Source organism: Xenopus laevis, chromosome 3L (assembly GCF_017654675.1).
Source record: "Xenopus laevis strain J_2021 chromosome 3L, Xenopus_laevis_v10.1, whole genome shotgun sequence".
Taxonomy (NCBI): Eukaryota; Metazoa; Chordata; class Amphibia; order Anura; family Pipidae; genus Xenopus; species Xenopus laevis.
The window spans coordinates 92,593,841-92,615,448 of record NC_054375.1 but is presented as its reverse complement, the minus strand read 5'-3'; the positions used below and the strand labels follow the sequence as shown (position 1 = coordinate 92,615,448).

The 21,608-nt window shown below is 37.5% G+C and overlaps 1 protein-coding gene across 1 annotated transcript in view; it reads left to right on the top strand.

Annotated features, from left to right (window-relative positions):
* Window positions 1-804: 804 nt before the first annotated feature.
* The window catches only part of klhdc10.L (kelch domain containing 10 L homeolog), a 32,573-nt gene continuing 11,769 nt past the window's right edge, over window positions 805-21,608 (top strand). Inside the window, 2 exon segments of the mRNA NM_001095008.1 lie at window positions 805-887; window positions 13,020-13,112. Coding sequence (NP_001088477.1) covers window positions 821-887; window positions 13,020-13,112 — 160 coding nt within the window. The 5' untranslated portion in view covers window positions 805-820.

Sequence of the window (21,608 nt, the reverse complement as noted above, 5' to 3'; positions counted from 1 at the left end):
TGCCCGCGGCCCGCCCCTTGCTGTAAGCCTGCAACTGAAATCATTCAGCAGTGGCTGTGGCAGAAGCTATTCCAGAAAATGCGGGGGGGGGGGGCGGCACAGTAGCTGGGCCTAGGGGGGCAAGAAAGGTAAATCCGGCCCTGAGAATGTACATGTACATGGAGTGTGTGTCCTGACAGGGCAGACATTTTTTTTTTGCAGGTTTTGCACAACAACCCATGGTTGCCTACTTATACCACTGCTTGTATTTGTGCTAACTTAGCTGCATGAATCCATATTGGTGACAAAGACAGTCTTATTGCCATACAATACTTATACATCCTTAATAATAAAAAATACATGTAATGAGGCCAAAAGTGCATTTATAATAATATAGTAGATGAGTTTCAATAATATACAATAACAAGATGATGAACAAGTAGTGATACTGGGTAGTGAGAGCCCTTACAAAACAGACGAGCAAAAATAAAAATGAAGGAGGGCGCTACTGCGATAATAAACTTAAAATAATAAATCAGTGAGTGCAAAATTAATTGATAATTTCATTAGGTAAAAGCATTGAGAAATAACAACACCTTAGCTACTACTCCATATTGTTAAATGATTTCGCTTTTTAATGTTTTCACTAAATAAGTATCACTCCCGATAATGAAACATTGTTGCTCTTTGTGCTCTGTCGTCAGTCAGTCAGTCAGTCAGTCAGTCACTAAGATATACTGGTGGTTGCCGCGTCACGCTGACAAGCGGCCTTTTAGTGCAACGCCTCAGTTTCCGTGCGGAGCGATTTTCCTGTGCGCTTACTTGCTCCCGGGGTCCTGTCATGGCGGCGGAAGCCGGTGGAGGGGAACCTTTGGTGAAGTTCGTTAAGCTGAGCGGGAGAGCGGCAGGTGAGGGGACGGTGAAGTAGCTAGGGCAAGCCGCCAGTATCGGGTAAGAGGGTGGCTTTTCTCTGGGAATACATGTATGGAGCTGCTATCCATGATCTTCATTGAGAGCGGCTGTGCAGCCCCTAGTGGACTGAAGGTACAGGTGAGCAGTACAGGCCAGTTACCCGGGGGAGCTTCGAAAGTAACGGATCCAAAGGTCGCAGACTGATTGTACTTTGACGTATGATCAACTTTTATACTGCGTCAGATACTGGCTTATATTTTGGGATACATTGCCAATCGTTATCGATCGGTTTTTGCATGAGGTCTTTCTTTATGGACAGGCTTTGCAGACTCCATTAATTGCTTTTCGCCTGTAACTAAATGTATTTAGTTGAGACGCGGTTGTATAAAGTATACACACACACACGGCTTGACGGCGACTAGAGGAGCATGTTTAACGACGGGGTGAATTACTAATAATCTGCTTATTAATAAACCGCATGCACTGTACTACAAGTCGTCTTTCTACATAGCTTTTAGGCAACAATTTTATTGTTACAGCCCATTTAAACATCTTCTTTTATATGCCACATACATTAAGCTTTATTATAAGAAAAAGATAAAGATGCTTCTTGCCCAACCAGTTTATACTTTATGCCAGTCTCTGCAGCAACAATCCTCACACTGTTCTATTGTTTGACCCAGTGTGGAAAACATATCTCTGCGCTACAGGAATTCCCCCTTTTAGTCATGAGACAAGTACATACATATAGAATAATACTACTCCTATAGAAAGCTCTTGGTCTCCAGAAAACCTAGCATAGCTTATCAAAGAGCAGACAAGAGACTGAAGAAAAACAAATGCCTGCATATTGCCTGATCTTTGCCAAGCTTTGCCTAGGAGCAAATTCACTAAAGGGTGAATTTTTGGCAGCGAAGGCACCAATTCTTAAAGACAATCTCACTTTAAAGTATGAAAAAACCAGTGTTTTTTCATCATTTTAATAACATTTGGCATACAGGATATGATGTCACTGACATTAGATTGAGAAGGATGTAGCTTTATTTTATTAATTTCGCCAGGTCTAAGCACAGGATCAGACTGGGCAAGGACACAGGGAAAAAAACATATCTGCTGGATTCTTCCTGCTGGATTCTCCTTTTTCAGGTGGTTACAGCAAAACATGTGCACCGGCTGTGGCAGCGGTGGTGTGGGGGGGCCCTGGGCAGCAGCCCCGATGGGTCCCCAGTTCAACCTGGCAAAGGAAACTCTGGTAAAAGAGGTAATATTCTGTAAAATTTGCACTTTAGTGAATTTGCTGAGTAACGATCATTGTCTGATCGTCAATTCGCCTGGAGATAGGGCACAAAGCTTCGCTAGTGATGGTCTCTTTCACTAGCGAATTGTCCTCTACACCTGTAATTTGGCAATGTCTCTGCAGATGGTATTTCTGGCGAATTTCGCTAGCAACGGCCATTTCGCCCTTTAGTAAATCTGCCCCCTAGTATTCTGGAGAGATTGCAGGTTTATTGGGTTGCTGTAACACTTTGCAATAAGTTCTAATTGGAAGGGGCTCTAAAGACTTCATACTCTACAACTAGGCCACAACTTTCTTACAACCCCCAATATATTGAGATGTGCTCTACATCCCGGTGAATACTTCAGAGTAAAGGTTGTAGCTTTTTAGTATATCCGGATGGCAACAGTTTGTGTACATCCATTAAATTAATGTGACAGTATTACTGTAGATACTTATCCTCATTATATGATAACACTATGAAAGGAGTTTGAGATTGTGCTTAATTTTACTTTGAAACTACCATTTTAGACTGATGGTTTTGTTTTTACTACTTTATCCGATTCAGGGTTTTTTCTTGTAATACATTTCTACATCTGTGTCTTCCCCGGAAAAAAGAACAGCGGGAGAAAGAAATTAAAATGCTTAACCTACCACACTGACCAAAATAGAACATATTCTAAAGAAGCTGATAGGACTGCACTAATGCAAAAACAGCACAGAGTCCTATTGGCTCCTGTTACGGCATTTGAGGTGATGACAGGATCAAAGCCAGGCGGCCAAGAAAGGAACAAACACCTGGGTAGAACACTGCCTGTGTGGTGTGTTTTTTTTTTTTTCTCTTAAGGGCTATTACACAAGTGCTCTTAACGAACGTTTAAATGCAGATTTGAGTGCAAATAATGCATTCGCTAAATGGGTTCATTATATTCTGCCTGGTTGTACTCATAAGCGTTCTGCGTTTTATTTCGATTGTTAAGACGCATAAGGTTGCATTTTCTTGTGCTTAAAGTGCATTCAGCTATCAATAGAACAGAGGTTCTGTTTGGATTGGAAAATGACACACTTAAGTTGCGTTTAAACTTTTTTAAATGCAACTATGTGGTTTTCTGCACTCGCCATGGTTTTTTTTTTTTTTTTTTTTAATTCCTTTGTGTTAGAGCCTGTGTAAATGGGATGTTTTACTCATGTGCATTTTTTGATGCATTTGAGATATAGATGAGAATGCACCTATGTCCATGCTTTAATTGACTGAAAGTTTGTTCTGCTTGGTTGTACCCATGAGTGTTCAGATGTTTTAGCCCAGTTGAGTGCACTTAAAGGGGTTGTTCAACTTCCAACAATTTTTTCAGTAAAGTTGCTTTCAGATAGTTCACCAGTTCCAATTGCTTTCTATATTCTATGTGTGACTGTTTTTCTAATATTGAAGCGTAAGTCTTCTTTTTCACTTTTCTAAAGCCGCTCGGGGGGGTCGCGGGCACTCTAAATTGATACATTTAGTTAATACGTTTCTTATCTTTGTCCCTGCTGAGCAGAATCCCTGAGTTTCATTAAGGGCAGCTGATAGAATTGATAAACAGTTGCTAATAATCCAGAGATGCTGCTGAGAAATGTATCAACTAAATATTGCAAAATTGTAACGGTTCAGAATCTGCAACTGAATTATTGATCTGCCAGAATGAAACATCAGAGATGGGAACTTTAAACTTAGATTTTGGAAAAACTGTAAAAAATAAAAAGTTTTGCTGAATTTTTATGCTGTAGAATAACTTTCAATAGATGCATATTCAACCATCCATGTGTAAGGGCCCATTCTGAACATCCTGATTAGGTCAGTGAGATTTTGCAGGCCACCTGCATGGCTACATTTCCTGCAGCCTGATCAACAGGGCAGCTGGCCTGTGTGTGGCCAGTTATACTGTGTTGAGCAGTTTTTACTTTTTTCATTTTTTGTCCCTTGTTAAAAGCTGTACCAGTGAACACTTATTAACATAAACCACTTCATTTTAAATCACTATTTCTTACAAATAAACAATTTCATGTTTCTATTGGATGATCTCATAATTAAACACTGCCCATTAAAGGGGTTGTTCACCTTTGAGTAAACCTTTAGTAAAATGTAAAGTGATATTCCAATTTAATTTAATTTAATTTTTTATTATTTGTGGTTTGTTATTTTAGCTTTCTATTTAGCAGCTCGCCCATTTGCAATTTTAGTAGACTGGTTGCTAGGGTCCAAATTACCCTAGCAACCATGCATTCATTTGAATAAGAGACTGCAATATGAATAGGAAAATGCCTGAATAAAAATGTGTAATTAAAAGCAGCAATAACAATATTTTTGTAGCTTTTTAAATAACATTTGTTTTCTAGATGGGGGCAGTCATCCCCATTTGGAAGCTTGGAAAGAGTCGGACGTAAAATGCAAATAATTAAAAAAAATAAATAAAAAGACCAATTGTAAACTTGCTTTGAATAGGCCATTCTATAAAATACTTTAAGGTGAACCATTCCATTAAGTACTAAAGTCTGCCCCATATGAGGCTTTATGCTTGCACACAAATGTTTTAAATCAGCCCCTGACTGGCAGAGCTTTGTGTTTTACTCCCACATTTCTTGCAGTTATGTGGCATTTCCCCCATGTATAGAATACATCAATCCACTCCAAACCTTCCTTTGTGTGCACTGACAGTCGGATATCTTTCCTGTCAGTGCTCAATACCATGGGATGGTTGGCGATACATTGGTATATTTTCTTATCTGTGTTTTTCCACCACCACCTTGCAGTTTTAACCTACATTTTTTTCCTGTCAAGTGATGAGTGACTGAGCGCTCACCAAGCCGTCTTTAAGTTAAAAGATACAAAATGTAAATATTCATTAAAATGTATGTGACAGTTTAATACATTTCTTTAATAGGTCATTCAGGATATAAGTTAGTGTTGGTTTAGTTATCTGTATGAACATGTAGTCCTCCTTTAAAAGACACCTGCATTCCTTTTACTGCACAATCCACATGGCTTCTGAATATTTTTTAATATGTGGTGCCTTTGAGGTGTTTGTATTATGGAAAATATACAGCTGGACGCTCTAATCAGCAATTATGGGACTGTAAATTTTTACACTGTAGGTTTATAGCTAGCTGCTGACTGGCCAGATGCTATGAGCTAAAGAAATACCAAATATGAACATTAATGGTTCAGGTCAGTTGTGTTACTTCAGGGGCCTAGGCCCCCTGCCCTCCCATTATAGTGTGGGTCTCTGGCAAGTCTGGACTGGGATTCACTTTAAGTATACAGAGGCCCCAACAAGCCCAATAAATATGAACAGACTAAGGCTTCTTACATCAGTCTCTCTGGCATTTGCTGGAATCTATAGACTGCCAGTCCAGGCCTGGTCGCAAGTCACCTACTAAACCCCCGACGTCTCCTGATCCATCAGGTCTGGCCGCAGAGACTGCCCCTTTGTTACACCCGGTTCAGGTATCTCTGTTTAACTTAAATTTGTTTAATTAAAAAATTAGGCATAGCTAATTTTCAAGTTGTGTTCATTGTTTTAATGTTGAACAAAGTTGTATATAGTTGTGTACTGGTCCTCTCCCCCTCCATTCTCTTGTATAACAATCTGTCGCAAGCAGTTTTATGCTCATCTCATGAGTGTGTACTAGCACTTGTTAATATACTTGAGAATACTCATTCAGTGTTGTCCTGTGTGCCATTGTACGTTACTGTTTTCAACTTGAATTTGAAACTGGATCAAGCAGTATTTATATGCATTGGTTGGTGATAAATGTGTGTGTGTTTTATCAGTAACCTGATTCATATAGCAAAAAATATTTCAGTGAAACGCTTATCAAGGAAAAAGTGTATGAACACCATTTTTGACACCATAGGAGGTGAAAGGGCAAAAGCAAAACAACATTTTGGAAGTAACATTGTTTTTATAGCATATGATAAGCATGAAGTTCAGCAAGCATTGCCACAGACACCCTCTTTGTTTACTTGGGCGCTGGCAGAGTTTATTTAAAAAGACTTTGAAATCTCACAGATGTACATTGAGAGCACCTGGAACATTTTGTTAAGGGAAAGTAAACAGTTTTGACAGTATTTGTGTCCTGTAACACCATTATATTAAACACATTTTGCTCCAGTTTTATTAATTTATTGCTCTTAAAACAAAATATTTGTGAAATAAACATTCATATGGGTATTCATATAATTATTTTGTAAAACAAATATGCACTTGTTTTGCAGTTATTCAGATTCTGTATAGGCCAATCGTCCAGTGCCACCTGGGAGGGCCTACTTTTGCTCACAACAGGTTTACAGTTATAGGAAAATATTCATGTATCCGTCATTCAGCCAAGGACAGCAAATGTTTTCACTGCCAATTTTACTGAGCTTCAAACTTTGCTTTCAGGTGTACATCTTCAAGAACTGAGATTTAGTCTAGTAAAGCAAAACTAGACTTGATAGGACAGGTCTGCAGTACTGGTCCTTTTTACTTGAGAAATTTGTGTAAAGCTCAAACAGTTCATAAAAGTCAGCATTTGTATAGTTGTAATGATCCAGGCTTTCAAAGTTTTGACAGGAGTTAACCATTTTGGATTTTGTTGTGTATGTGGCATTTACATGGTTAGAGTGCTTTGTGTAGCTGTTGAGAAGCTAAGGGGTCATCACAAATTATCAAGCTGAATCTGCAGTGAATCCGCAGAAAAGAATATGGGGAGCTACAGGGTCATCTTTGGAGGCACAGATCTTGTCATGCATGAAAGGCAAGGAAGTGTGAAAAACACAATCTTTGTGTCAAATGACTGGTCATGCACTGGAGCTGAACCTGGTACTGGTGTACGGTACAGGAAGATTGGCCATTGAAGGAACTGGTGCTAACATCAACTCTTTTTATAAAAGTACAAACATGTTTCTGGAATCTAGTTACAAAATGGTTTGTAGTCGTTTGCCTTGATTTGTTTAAGATTTACTACCCCAGACTATTTACTTTTCAAAACCCTTAAACAAATCAGAAGAGCTTGCTGTTCAGTCAAACTTATACTCCATATTTTCCATCAACTGTAGTCAGATTGGCTGACAAAGGACATTCTTGGACTATTTTTTTTCTATGAAAATAGGTGGCTTTTGAAATGCTAAAACATCCTTGGGATGGTAATATTGTGTGGGAAATGTGTTGAACTTCTTGATAAAAAAAATCAAATGAGGCATTATCCACTGCTCATTGTCGTCACCAGTATGCAGGCAGAATTGCGTGAATGTAATTAGTGATAGTGAAGTCATCTGTTATAATCAGAGATTAGTGATGTAATTTCTGTCACATGAATCACTGAAACTTGTGTATTATAATGAATAAACTACGCCCAGTTGCAAAATATGAGGATATTAGAAGTCACCTCGGAGTTCAATGACCTGTATGAAAACACGAGGCAGAAGAAAAATGTCAGATGACCCTGACATTTTTTGGAATACTTGCAAAGAATCTAGAAAGTAAATCCACTGTTTTTAACTTTGTATTTCTTTTTCACCATTTGATTTTGACACTGCAAACTTAGCTGATTGCTCTTTGTGTACACTGCAAGTGGGCTTGTGTTGAAGAGATACTGACGCCAGAGAATTAATCTTTATTTTGTATTGTTTTTTTGTTTTTTTTTGCATGCTATTTATAATTTTTTGATAAAAGTATTTTCCCAAGGCTTTTACCTATTTGATTCTACATGTTTCCCTATGAGGAGGCTGCTGTATTTGTGCAGTAGTAGTCTGTTAGCAGGGACAGTCAGGTTGGCAAAAAAAACACAAAAAAAAAAAGTCAGGTTTAGGAAATTTTAGTAACCCTTTCAAAGCAGACCTATCTGCAAAAAATGATCAAAATGAATGGTCCGTTTTATAAGTGGACAGTTGTGTATAATCAAGCTGGTCAGGCACTCGCCCACATATTAAGCCTATGACTGGTGCAATATATGCATGACACACATGAGGCTGTGTACTTGTGTGTTAATAAAGTACTTGTTTTTTTATATTGTGCCTGACTACGTGGGAGTGCATGCTCAACTTTATTTTGCTCATCACCCCTCACTCAAGGTCTGTTGCATGTGCACCTGGACCCCCCCCCCCCACCATGGTATACTTGGTAAACTGCTGACTTTTTTGACCTTGTAAACTCCCAGCATTTTAACTGTGTTAACCTTTGTTGGCATATTATAGACATTTTAAATTTTATCATTTCAAAAATATTACTCTTAAGATAAGTTTCAAGGGAAAAGTCTACCCAAATAATGAAAAAGATATGGAAATGTTCACTTCTAAATGTAATTGCTATTTGAACCAGTAAAGGTCTGTCCCTTTTTTATTCTCTGCGTTGCTCTTGATTCTTGAAAGAAGCCAACTATCCTCTAGTTCCCACAATGCTTTGCATTTTCTTTGATTAAAGGGGTTATTCACCTTTAAAATAACTTTTAGTATGATGTAGAGATTATTCTTAGACAATTTGCAATGGTTTTCATATTTTCTTTTTTTTTTTTTTTTTTTTGAATTTTTCTTCAGTTTACAGTATTAGCAGTCTAGTTGCTAGGGTCCAAAGTCACCTAACAACCATGCATTGATTTGAATATAAGACTGGGAAGTGAATAGGAGAGGACCAGGATAGAAAGAGGGGTATTAAAAAGTAGGTTTGTGACCCCCATTTGAAAGCTGGAGAGTCAGAAGAACTAAAGACCACTGAGAATTATAGGGGCCTCAACAGAGAGTGGGAGTTATCTTGCTTTTGCAACTGATGCATTTCTATGTATTTATTTGTGTACCATTGTGTATGATATAGGTTGTGTATTTTATGATGTCATTTATTTGTCCATTTTTGCGATTGAGTACATGGTTAGTCAGATTCACTTCAGATATTATAACTGTTATATTGAACTTACACTTGTTAATGTAACCCCTACATCGTAAGTTATTCAACAATCTGAGGTTTAATGTTGAATTTTTTTTGTCCTTGCTATTTATATAATGTTTCAAGATTGATCTATTTTTGGTTAGTTTACTGTAACAGTTGAGTTGCTATGTATATAGCATCTAGATAACAACTTTTTGATATATTGGTTATGTTTATATTTGTCTATCTTAAGACAGGGGCACTTGTTATACTTGTTTTTTCCCTGACCAACTTTTACCTGACTTTTTAGTGGAGTAACTGAGACACCAGGTGTTACAGATATATGTAAGAAATCGGTCTCTGATGTCCGTTAAATGTTTAAAGGGTTAAATGTTTTTACTAGGTGGGGCCAAGGTGGTTTTATTAATGGTGTTGGGGGTGGTTTTCCCTTTGCTTCTGAGGAAGTGGCGAGACGCCACGAAACGCGTCAAGTGTAGGGTAGAAGTCATATCCACATAATGTACTGATGATTTTAAGGATTTTCAATAAAGAAGGCTTTACTTTTCCTAATCACTGTGTGCTCCATATCACTACTGCTAAGAGTCAGAAGAAGAAAGCAAATACAGGTATGGGATCTGTTGTTCGGAAACCCATTATCCAGAAAGCTCTGAATTATGGAAAGTCCATCTCCAGAAGACTCTATTTTATCCAAATCATTTTTAAAAATGATTTCCTTTTTCTCTGTAATAATAAAACCATGTCTTGTACTTGATCCAAACTAAGCTATAATAAATCTTTATTTGAAACAAACCCAGCCCATTGGGTTTATTTAATGTTTACATGATTTTCTAGTAGACTTAATGTTTGAAGATCGCAAATATTCATTATCTGGAAAACCCTCGGTCCCGAACATTCTGGATAACAGGTCCCATACCTGTACTTCAAAAACTAAAAAAAATGAAGGTCGATTGGAAAGTTTCTTAGAATTCACAGTTCTATAACATGTTAAAAGGTAACTTAAAGTTGATCCCCTTTAGCTGTGAAGAATCCGGCAAAGCATTGTGGGAATTGGAGACTTGACAGAAAAGTTGATTTGTACTACATGTATTTTCACAACACGACTTTTCTTGGATTTGAATTCCATTCCTTGTGGTTTAGGCATGTTATCTATACCTTTGGGCTCTTTATCGTGATTAAATACCCTTTTTGAATGTTGTTTCTAAATCTGGACATTGATCACTTGGCTAAAATTCAGGGCAGTCTGTCAGTGGACCTAAAAGTCCGTTAATGTATGATCGATTAGTAAAGTTCCACCCATCCGTTTCTTTTGCAGAGTTGTGATTTAAGCAAAGAAATTCATTTTACAAAAAACTACTGCGCATTTACTGATCACTAAGCTCACTAGAGCTATGTAAACTTTTTTAAGACCTTGAATGAACTCAGAATGTGAATGGTTTCTAATTTAAGAAATCAACTCGAATGTAAAAAACTCCAGATACTTTTATTCCATTGGTTTGGCCATATTACAGGTAGTGAGGAGGCACTGCAGCTTGTCTCACATCCTCATCTGCTAGATATAAGAAGGTGCATCAGCATGCAAAACTTTCAGTCTGGACAGATTGATTTCTGGACTGTTTGATGGTCAGTTAAAACTGCTTCCCTATATGTTACATGTGCCCAGTCAGTCAGTATTGCTAAATTTGGCAATGTGTGGCCAGTGTAAGAATTGGGTAATATAAGAACTTTGGTTTTGACTATATATTGCACTGTAGGGAAGAGGCAGGAGGTGCACACCAGGGTCCCAAAATAGTAGTTAAGTGAGACATGTGCAATGTTTTATAGCATAAGACAGGCCATTGATACAAATGTTCCAATCACATTGTAATAATTCAGGAGCCATGCAATCCTGGGTGGAAGCACGCAATATGAAGCAGTAATAGTAGCCCGACCCAGGCTCATTTAACACCTACATGTTGGAGCATATGCACATTGGGCAAGAGACTGACTTTGGACTAGGGATGCACCGAATCCACTATTTTGGATTCGGCCAAACCCCTGAATCCTTCTTGAAAGATTCAGCCGAATACCGAACCCGAACCCTAATTTGCATATGCAAATTAGGGGTGGAAAGGGGAAAACATTTTTTACTTTCTTGTTTTGTGACAATCACGTGATTTCCCCCCCCACGCCCCTAATTTACATATGCAAATTCGGATTCGGTCCGGCCTGGCAGAAGGATTCAGCCGAATTCTGCTTAAAAAGGCCGAATCCCGAACCGAATCCTGTATTTGGTGCATCCCTATATTGGACTTAAGAAAACGGGATTATAGATTGCTGAAAATCAGATTTCCTTATGTATTTAATATGATCATGTGTGTGTGCTAATCCCCCTGCCTGTCAATAAACACTATTAAGCTCTATTTTCTTCTCTTGGCCTGTTGTTTTTCCCTTTCTTAGTAAACTACTTTTATTTGCACTTATTCTGCCTTAATGTTAATATTGAACTGAATTTTGCCTGTTTGTACCGCTGGAGATATTTTTCATTTGGATGCAAAATGTGGGGAAATGCATATATTAAATAGAACTTTATGTAAAATACCTTGTGTGTCAGCCCAGAAAATTCTGGCCGTTTATTTCATCTGACTTCTGGTTACCTTCAGGGGCTGATTATTAAAGGTCGAATGTTCGTTTTTTTTTTTTTATCTTGAATTAACGCAAATGACCTCAAAACAATACCGTATTTAAGAAAAAAACTCGAATGTCTAAAATTCTAACATGTTACCAACCTGAAAACTCAAATCGATACGCAATTCGAAAAGAGTTCTCTCCAAAAAAAGACTTGAATGTCAGGAAGGCTATTAACTTCTTCAAATAGGTCAAAGAACCTCTGCCATTGCAGAGGTTCACATTTCTAAGTGAACATCACATTTCTCAAGAATAACCCACGTGTGCTGTGATCCATTTCTTTGTGCTTGCTATATGATGTTTATACAACTCCTGGTCACTATGGGTAACTCTCTAATGTAGTGTTCTCCTCCTTTTAATTCTGCATGCAGTTCTTTCAAATACTTTATATTAATAAAGTGTCATGGTGCCTATGTGGAGTTATATAAATACATAACTAATTATTCTCTGTGCATTAAAAGTGGTCATTTGGAAGACATTTTCACCATGCCCCTAATAACTACCAGCAGCAGTGGCATAACATTTCTGCCATTGTGCCAATTGCGTGGATAAGGATATTAAAACTTTGCTGGTTAAAAGAACAGTAGTTATGCTAACATATATTTGGACACAAATGTAACTGAAAAGATAATTTTTCAGCAAACTAGTCACACTTTGGTCTTTAATTTCTTCAAAGGAAATGTCAACCCCAAAAATTATATTTTGCCTAATAAAAGAAAACATGATTCTAAGCAACTTTGCAAGACAAAAGTAACCGTATATGTATTGCGATTGAAAGTTTGTCCCTTTCAATTCTTTTCCCTGATGGCTCAGACTGTTGTGTTTGAGAGACTTGTCTTTGCTGGGGAACTAAGACTTTTGCAACATTGTTTAAAAACGAAAAAGCAGGAGTTAGGCAAATGCTGCTTTGAATAGCATCTGTTTTTACAAATAACTTTGAAAACATTGAATCTTTACAAAAAATTGTATATTAGAAAATTGCTTAGAATTCTGTTTTTCTTTTTTTGGGCAAATTTTAATTTTGCATTGACTTGCCCTTTAATTACAATGACCTAACGGTTTGGTAAATCCTTCATACCACTTTTGTACAAAGCAGAAAAAATACACACCTATAGTAAATTGTGAATTCAAATGGCATATGCCAGTGTTTAGGGCACATTTCAGTTGCTGTGTTCAGTAGTCCTGCCCCATCGAGTTTAATGCTGAATATGTCTTCTCGACCAGTTTTTTAATGCTGCTCATGTCAATATCTTGTTTGTGCATGTCTGACTCATTGGTAATTGTGGTAACAGGCTCTAAGAAGAAGGTACGCTGGTTTCCAGTTAGGCGACTCTTCACTCACTCCTGTCCCAGCCTCAGGATTCCTAGCAGGTTTTTAAGAGAAGGTGGGTGATGATTACCAGTCAGTTATTTTCCCTATTCCAGTCTTGTTATGTAGATTGTGTTTACTTACTTTATCTATACAGCTATTTGTATAAGATTCCAAAGTGTTATACTACTTCTGCAGTAATGGGTCGCTTCCATAGTTTCAAACCCTTGAAAATTAAAAACTTGGGCATTTTCAACACTTTCAATCCATCATTAAACCCCACCCACTTCTGGTATCCCCACCACCTTTATGTCCTTGATTCTCCTGCCAAAACATGCTATACCTTTTTTTCCTGTAATATTTGTCTAATGGAAATAGATTTGAATATATTCACCCTAATTTGCGTTCCCTGGGGTTTTCATGTTAAAAATATCACTGTATCAGGTCTCCTGTTATTATAATTCCTTTAGAAGAAGCCATCAGGAAAAACGGGTCAGACAGAAACAGCTGAAAATTGATGGCACAAAATGTGCTCATAGAATGCACAGTGAAACTCTGTGCAGTACATGAATGCAAATATTTATTTGTACTACGCACAATTTGGCAGGATAATACTGTACATACAGTGCTTCATCATCACACTTTTATACATGTAATGAAATAATAAATCCAACCTTACCAGTGACCCAGTCTGCAACATAGTTGAAGTGTGTGCATTGAAGTCAAAGTTCCTTTTACAACATATTTTACCTTTTAAATAAGGAATGGTTCCTCACACCTATTTCATTAGATGAAATTGGAAACGTGTAAAGCCTGTATTGGTTGTTGTAGAGAAAAAAATTAAAATGAAGGAAGCAGCACTTGGATTTCAGAATAAGTGTTTTATAGTACATCTCTGTGTCATATGTATACATATATTTGTCCATGCAGTTCAGTTCATTTACACTCAATCCAATGGCTAATGGTTGCATGTGTGGTGCCCCCTGAACTAGTGTTCAAAAATGTGTAAAGTATAAACTAGTTTCTGGAAATATCAACTCGCCTGGAATAGAATTTGGTCACTCATGCATTTCTGGATATTGGTCAGGATGGTCTGGCTGCCATACATGTACTGTACCTGTGTAAATTGCTGTTATTGGGGGAGAGTTAGTGTTTGGTAAATGCGTGTGTATTTTGTGAATCTTGCACCTTCCCATAGGATACAACTTTCATTTTCGTAATTGCACCATTATTCCAGTCTATTATGTATCGCCAATTTGGTTGAGTGTAAAGCTATTTGATAGCAGCTTGGGAGCTGGCCCAAGCTGGTATCAAGGCAAGTTTAGGTCTTCCTGTGGCAGGTGCTAAGGAAGTTTATAGCCAGCTAAGCCTGCAAAACCATCACTTCTTATGGAATCTTTAGAAGTACTCAGGTTCAGTACTGGGAGTTCAGCTAAAACCGAGAAGACTTTTATGTAAAAGCCTGTTATGTTGAATCCATTTTAGTAGTTCTCCATACACTGAAATTTTGGTAATTGAAATCCTAAGAAACAGATTAAAACAATACTTACCATCCTTGATCCACCCAGACCAGGCAGGGTTTGTAGCTAAAAGAGAAGGCAAAGACAATACAGCTAAAGTTATATCTGTAATACGCTACACACAGAAGCCATCTCTTCTCTGATACTCACCACAGATGCTGAGAAGGTCTTTTACAGGGTCTCCTGGGTATTCCTAGACAAAACTTTATCCAGGCTAGGATTAGGACAGTTAACTAGAGAACCATGGCACTATATGATAATCTCTCAGCTATAATTAAAGTTAATGGAATGTTATCTCCAAAGGTCCAGATATTCAAGGGGACAAGACAGGGATGCCCTCTTCAATTCTTTTTATTTTTGTAATGGAAGTTCTCCTAGCACATATTAGAAAAAAATCAAAAATAACTGGGATCATCGCAGCTGGAAAAGAACATAAATGTGCTGTCTTTGCAGATGACCTATTAATGTCCAATTATTTCTCTCCCATGTATGGTTAATCTAATGAAAACCTATTGGCCTCACTCCACACTCTATTAAGAAACTGGAGGAAAATACAATTATCATTGTTTGGGAGAATTCAAGCAGTTAAAATGATTCTTCTTCAGAAAGTATTTATTCCATGTATTACCAAATTTCCTAACTCAATCCTTCTTTACCACTATTAATGATAATTTGATTTATCTGGTCAGGGAAAAACACTAGAATTAATACAATCTTTTTATTCTGCCCAAAGCAAAATGCGAACGAAACCTTCCAGACACCTACCTCTTCTACATTTCAGTACATCTAGCCCAAATACATATCTTAGTAACTCGTAAGGGCAAGATAAACTGGAGTGTTCTAGAACAGTCCTCGTATACTATAGAAAATACACTATGGGGCAGATTTTTCAAAATGTGAGATTAGAACTCGCCACCACTTTCTGTTCATTCCTATGGGATTTTTAAAGCATATTTATCAAATTATGAACTCCATTGGTAAATATGATTCTAATAATCCCGTTGGAATGAATCGAAAGTGAGTGAGTTCTGTGGTGACTCAAATTTTGATAAATCTACCCCTATGAGTAGAAAACCAAGAACACTATAAAGAAGCTCTTAACCACCCATTCATTGGAGCCACCCTCAAAGCATGGCACAAGAACAAAAAAGTGTATGAACTCTCAGGCCCTCCTTATCCATTTTGACCCCAATAAATAATCCGTAGCTTCATGGCAACCATGGAGAGACTCTTTAACTAGATGGAGTAGATGGAACAACAGAAGTACTAGAATAAGTGACTTTGTCAAAGATAATAAAATGGCCTCTTAGGCTGATATTTAAAAAACGATGGGGACCTTATCCTAGTGCAAGCAAATAGATGTAGGAACTGGAACATGCCATTTACCCCATGGGAGAAATTTCTATTATCATCACCTGATGCTTCTAAATTGCTCTCTAAGGCCTATAAATTTCTAGCTCGTGCCAGCCCACATAAGCCATTATCTTTCTGCATGGTGTAGGAAGAGGAACTTAAGAAAAATATAGCTGAAATAGCTGCGAAAGCTCTAATCCTCCTGAATTGTAAATCTTCCATTGTGCCCACATTCATAGAATGGATAACTAAAGCAGGCAAAATCAGGCATCTAGAAGAATTCACACACCACATACATAAGTGTAAAATACTGGGAAATTTGGCACCCTTGGATACAGTATACATATTCCTTAGGTAAAACCCAAATACAGATTCTAGTCTTAAGTTTTTTTATACTACCCCAAAAAACTTTTTTTGGGCCTATACAATCTAGATAGTATATGGTTATCCTTATAGGCTCCCTAGGAATTACTTGTTGCCAGAACTTGCTTACTCATGCAAATAACATCTGCTAATGTGTATTCTTGGTAACCCTTTCCCCCCACTTATGTTCTGTACCCCCTCCCTCTTTGTTAGTAAAATAATAAATAAAGAATTTAAATTTTTTTTTTTGTAAATTGTAATAGTTAGACATCAATTTTAATACTTTGTTGCAAAAAGTAGAACAATGATCTTTATAAAAACTAAGTAACAATTTGAAATTAAATTTCTTCAGTTATGGCCAAAAATATTAGCATCTTTGCACTTTTAAGATTTCTCAAAACTAAAATCTATTGCAAAATAAGCTTGAAGATAACACCAGGTTTCCATTGTTTTTACTCTTAAATGGGTGTTCACCTTTGAGTTTACTTTCAGTATGTTATAGAATAGCCAATTCTAAGCTACTTTTCAATTGGTCTTCATTATTTATTTTTTATAGTTTTTTAATTATTTGCCTTTTTCTTTTAAATCTTTCCTGCTTTCAAATGGGGGTCACTGATCCCATCTAAAAACAAATGCTCTGTACGGCTACAAATGTATTGTTTATGCTATCGGTGCACGGCTGAATAAAAAGCTAAATAACTCAAAAACCGCAAATAATAAAAAAAATTTAATCCAATTGCAAAATGTCTCAATCACTCTCTACATGATATTAAAAGTTAATTTAAAGGTGAACAACCCCTTTAAGATAATATAACTTTTTGATTCCTTTCAGCATTTAATACAACTTTTCAGAACTGAAATTGCAAACAACAGTCTTTTTGATTAGACAAGCCTGAACTCTGCTTGTATCACCAGTGACCAGGGCCGGATTTACATAGTGGGCACCCCTAGGCCCGCTGCCGTTCGTCACCCCTGTCCCCTCCCCTTCATTTGTGCACATGCACTAATTTTCACCATCAAGTCAGGAGCACTGGGGATTGGCACACAAGAAATTAAAAAAAAATGATTGTATCTCATGAGCATCATTAGAGCTTCCAAACCAATGTGGATTTGGTTGGGCAGCATGCCGCCCTCCTAAAATCCTGCCACCCTAGGCCCGGGCCTTGGTGGCCTTTCCACAAATCCATGCCTGCCAGGGACCATTCCTTCTTTGGAAATGTAGCAAATAGAATGTACCATTTCATTTGTTTGTACTACGATGCTCCTGCCTGAATGAAAACCTATCTGCTCCACTGCAGTGCTTGGTTATTTTGCATCTTTGTTCCGCAAGCAGGCTTTAGCGTGAGCGGACCAGTTCAGGAGATCAGGTCAGTTAGAGGGGTAATGAGTGTGAATTTACTTAAGAGACTGTTAGCTATGTTGGTGGAGTCAAGATGATGGCTGTACATGATTTGAATTTACGTTCAACATCAAAATATAAAATGTTGCCTTTAAAAAACCACTGGTTCATTGACTGTTGTTTTATGGGGTGTTGGCTTTGGCTGGCTCAACCAAAATATTTTGTTAATAGTAGTGGTGGGGTGGTAGCTCATTTTTAAAGGTAATATATAGCCTAATTTGGACCTTAATGCAAATGTAATGCATATTTTGCAATTTATATAATAATGTTTTTCTTGTAAAACTGGCAGTTAAAATGTATTATATATTGTCTGGTCACAAAAAATGCTTTTTTTTTGTACTCTGTCTTAGTTGTTTTCATGCTTTTGCTTATGTAGAAAATGCTGCAGCCCAGTCCTTTGTTTATACCTGCCAGAGGATCTCTTCTGTATAAGGCAGAAGAATGCTTGCACCATAATAAGCAAGCAGATACTGTGATTTAGTGGATCCTTAAACGTAAGCAGTTTAATGGCACCTAGACTTTTTTTTTTTTTGACTAATTCATTATTTGAAAATGTAACTTATAGAACCACTGCAGTATATGGTTAATATAGTTTTGCTATGACTCTTGGACCCTTCACATATGAAACAAAAATTGCAATATATTACAGCTATCTTAGTGCTCTGTAGGCAAACTAAATTATGTGTATTTGATTTGTACTTAATGCTTTCTATTACTTCTCTGTTCTCTCCCAGAACATAAGGTTAAAAACATTCAGTAACATGGTAAGTTTAGGTTGAAAAAAGACAATATCCATCAAGTTCAGCCTTTTTACTTTTTTAAATCTGCCAGTTGATCCAGAGGTAGGCAAAACGGCCCATTTGAAACTTCTCCTATTTGCCTCCAAGGGGGAAAAAATTCCTTCCTGACTCCAAAATGCCAATTAGACTAGTCCCTGGATCAACTTGTACTATGAGCTATCTTCCATAACCCTGTATTCCCTCACTTGCTTAAGTCATCCAACCCCCTTTCTACCCCCCTTTGCTATCCCCTACCCTAAAATCCCCCCTCTCTGCCCCTAGATGTTACCTCCTGTAATTGCCCCTAATTCTTTACGTAACCCTCCTCGCGGAATCAGCGCAGCGGAGCTCATGGGCACCATCTTTGCCTCTTCGTTCTTTTTTGAGAACTGACCGGCATATCTGCTCATGCACAGTTGGAACAGTTTTCCGGTTCATTACAACTGCACATGTGCTGTAAGTGAAGGAAATTGCGGAACGGAAAGAAGAGGAACGAAGAGCCAGAAGATGGAGCCTGTGAGCTCCACTGCGCTGACTCTGCAAGGATAGTTAAGTAAAGAGTTCGGGGCAATTACAGGAGTTAACACCTAGGCTGGGGGGAGCAGAGAGGGGGGCTATGTAGGGTATGGACTAGTGATTTCTAATAGCAAGGGGGTTTAGTTCTTCTATCAGCCAGTACAACTGATTCAGGGAAAGAATTCCACATCTTTACAGCTCTGTGTTGGCTTTGTATAGGGAATGTTGCAGCAGCTTGACTTCCTAAGAACTAATTGTAACAGATAAAAATCTTGTTTTAAAAAGAAAAACTCCTTCTGTTATATCAGGAAAACTGATTATCTCAGGGTAGCCACTAAGGAGTACCCACTTTGTAGCACCACATGCTTTTGCTGTCAGTTAGTCTCAATATCAATTTACTTAAAGGGGGGGGGGGTTCACCTTTAAAGTAAGTTTTATTATGTTACAGAACAACCAATTCTAAACAACTTTTCAATTGGTTTCCATTGTATATTTTTTAGTTATTTGTCTTTTTTTTCCTGATTCTTTGCAGCTTTCAAATGGGAGTCGCTGACCCCTTCTAAAAAGCAAATGCTCTGTAAGGTTTCAAATGTATTGTTATTGCTTCATTTTATTGCTGAGCCTTCTATTCAGATGCTCTCCTATTCATATTCCAGTCTCTGATTCAAATGAATGCATGGTTGCTAGCTTAATTTGGGCCCTAGTTACCAGATTGCTTAAAATGCAAATTGAAGAGCTGCTGAATAAAAAGCTAAATAGCTCAAAAACCTTCAATAATAAAAAATTAAAACAAATTGCAAATTGTCTCAGAATATCACTCTCTACATCATACTAACAGTTATCTCAAAATTGCCCCGATTCCACTTGTAGTTTCTGTGGAACAACCGGAAACTGTGATGCAGCTTTAAACCATTCATGTTTATTTTTTAATGAAGGCAATCAAAGCTGGAAGCTGTTATTTTAAACAGTATTTTGCACCTATTGTTGTGTGGTATTGCATGAACACAAGAACAAATAGCAGGAGATCAGTACACTATACTTATTACATCAGGGAAAGCACTATTTAAGGCTGAGCTAGAATATCCACACATACTGCTCCTGTGACCCTCTTCTGAATACGGTAAAAATTGACTCCTCCCCCCCCAGAATCTGGGCAGCACGAAGTTATAAGAATTGCGTTAATGCACAATACAATATTTTCAATGCACATAAAATCGCTTCTCTGTAGTCCTAATTGGTGAGTCAATAAACCAGGTCTTCATCCTTGTCTTTAAAAGCTCTTCATTTTTATAATGTACATTATGCATTTATTGTTTTTAAATAAAGACAACAGACATCACCATTATACATCATACAAAAAGTCAAGGGTTATGCTAGGTTTTTCAGGATTTTTTCCCCATGTACTAATATGTCAGACAAATTTCAAATAATAATGCCTTTTTGCCTGCAAGTTTTCTGTTCATAGGTAAGCATCTGGGCTAATATAGTAAACAATTCTTGTAGTTATCCTTTAGTATGAGCACTTCTTAAATACCACTTTTAGAACGAGAATCTTTTGAAAATGGCATTGTGTATCCTTTCAAGTCGGTCTCAAATATGTGTTCACAACTGGGCACTATTATTACTGAGGGAAGTGTGGTTGACAAAAACCACATGTGCAGCAAGACTTTGATGTTAAAAGTTGTAGTTCACATGGATTGAGAGGTTGCTATTACAGTTGGCACACGTGCATATCATACAAAGTAATAATGCTCATAAAGGTTGATACCAGCTGCTGCAGCCCCTCTTCACTTCTGCTGATGCACCATGCACTGGTCTGGATCTGGATCAGATGCAATTTTCAGACCTGACTGATCAACAAACCAGCTGGTATTCATTGTATTAAGCACCAATATCCTCAACATTGTTTCGTACAATTTTATTGCTACATGTAAGGTCAGCAATTGTTTCTGTATGTAATCTAGAGCAGTGTCTGAAATGACCATTAAAGTGATTCTTTTATTTGCCTCTAAACCGCTCACTATCACTGTAGACCTATTTGGTATATGTGTGAAATACAAAGAAAGTGAATGCTAAAGCAATACTGCCATGTTCCAATCAAAATCCATAGGAACAGGTCAGACCTCATCTAAAGGTTTTCGTGGCCCAGCGGTACTTGCCTCAGCTCAAGTTTTCTGTTTAATTGCATCAGTCACGGTGGGCTGGAGGTTACAGAGCCTTCCATAGGCTGGAATAATGTTTTAATTTGTAATTACCCTATGGAAGAATTGTGCTGCCCCCAGTCCAGTACAACAGAAGGAAAGCAGCCTAGCTTCTTCTTATTTTCTGTTACTTTCCTGAAGTGCTGGGGTGGCTCCAGGGTTCTTTTGACCATAAAGTAGTACTACGTGTTCCTATGGATTAGTATAGAAAAATATCATTATTGCTTTAAGTTTTGTGAGCATATTTAATAAAATATGGACTTTGTGTTTGAAACTGTAAAAGCAAAGGTATTGTCTTGCAGTCATTATTAGTCCCTGGTAAACAACCATTTATTGCAGTGTGTAAGTATGAAGATTGCATCATTTCTCCTTTAAAGGTTTAATTTTAGTGGAATAGGTGTATTGGAATTTTTAAATTTCTTATTTCATCTTCAACTGTAT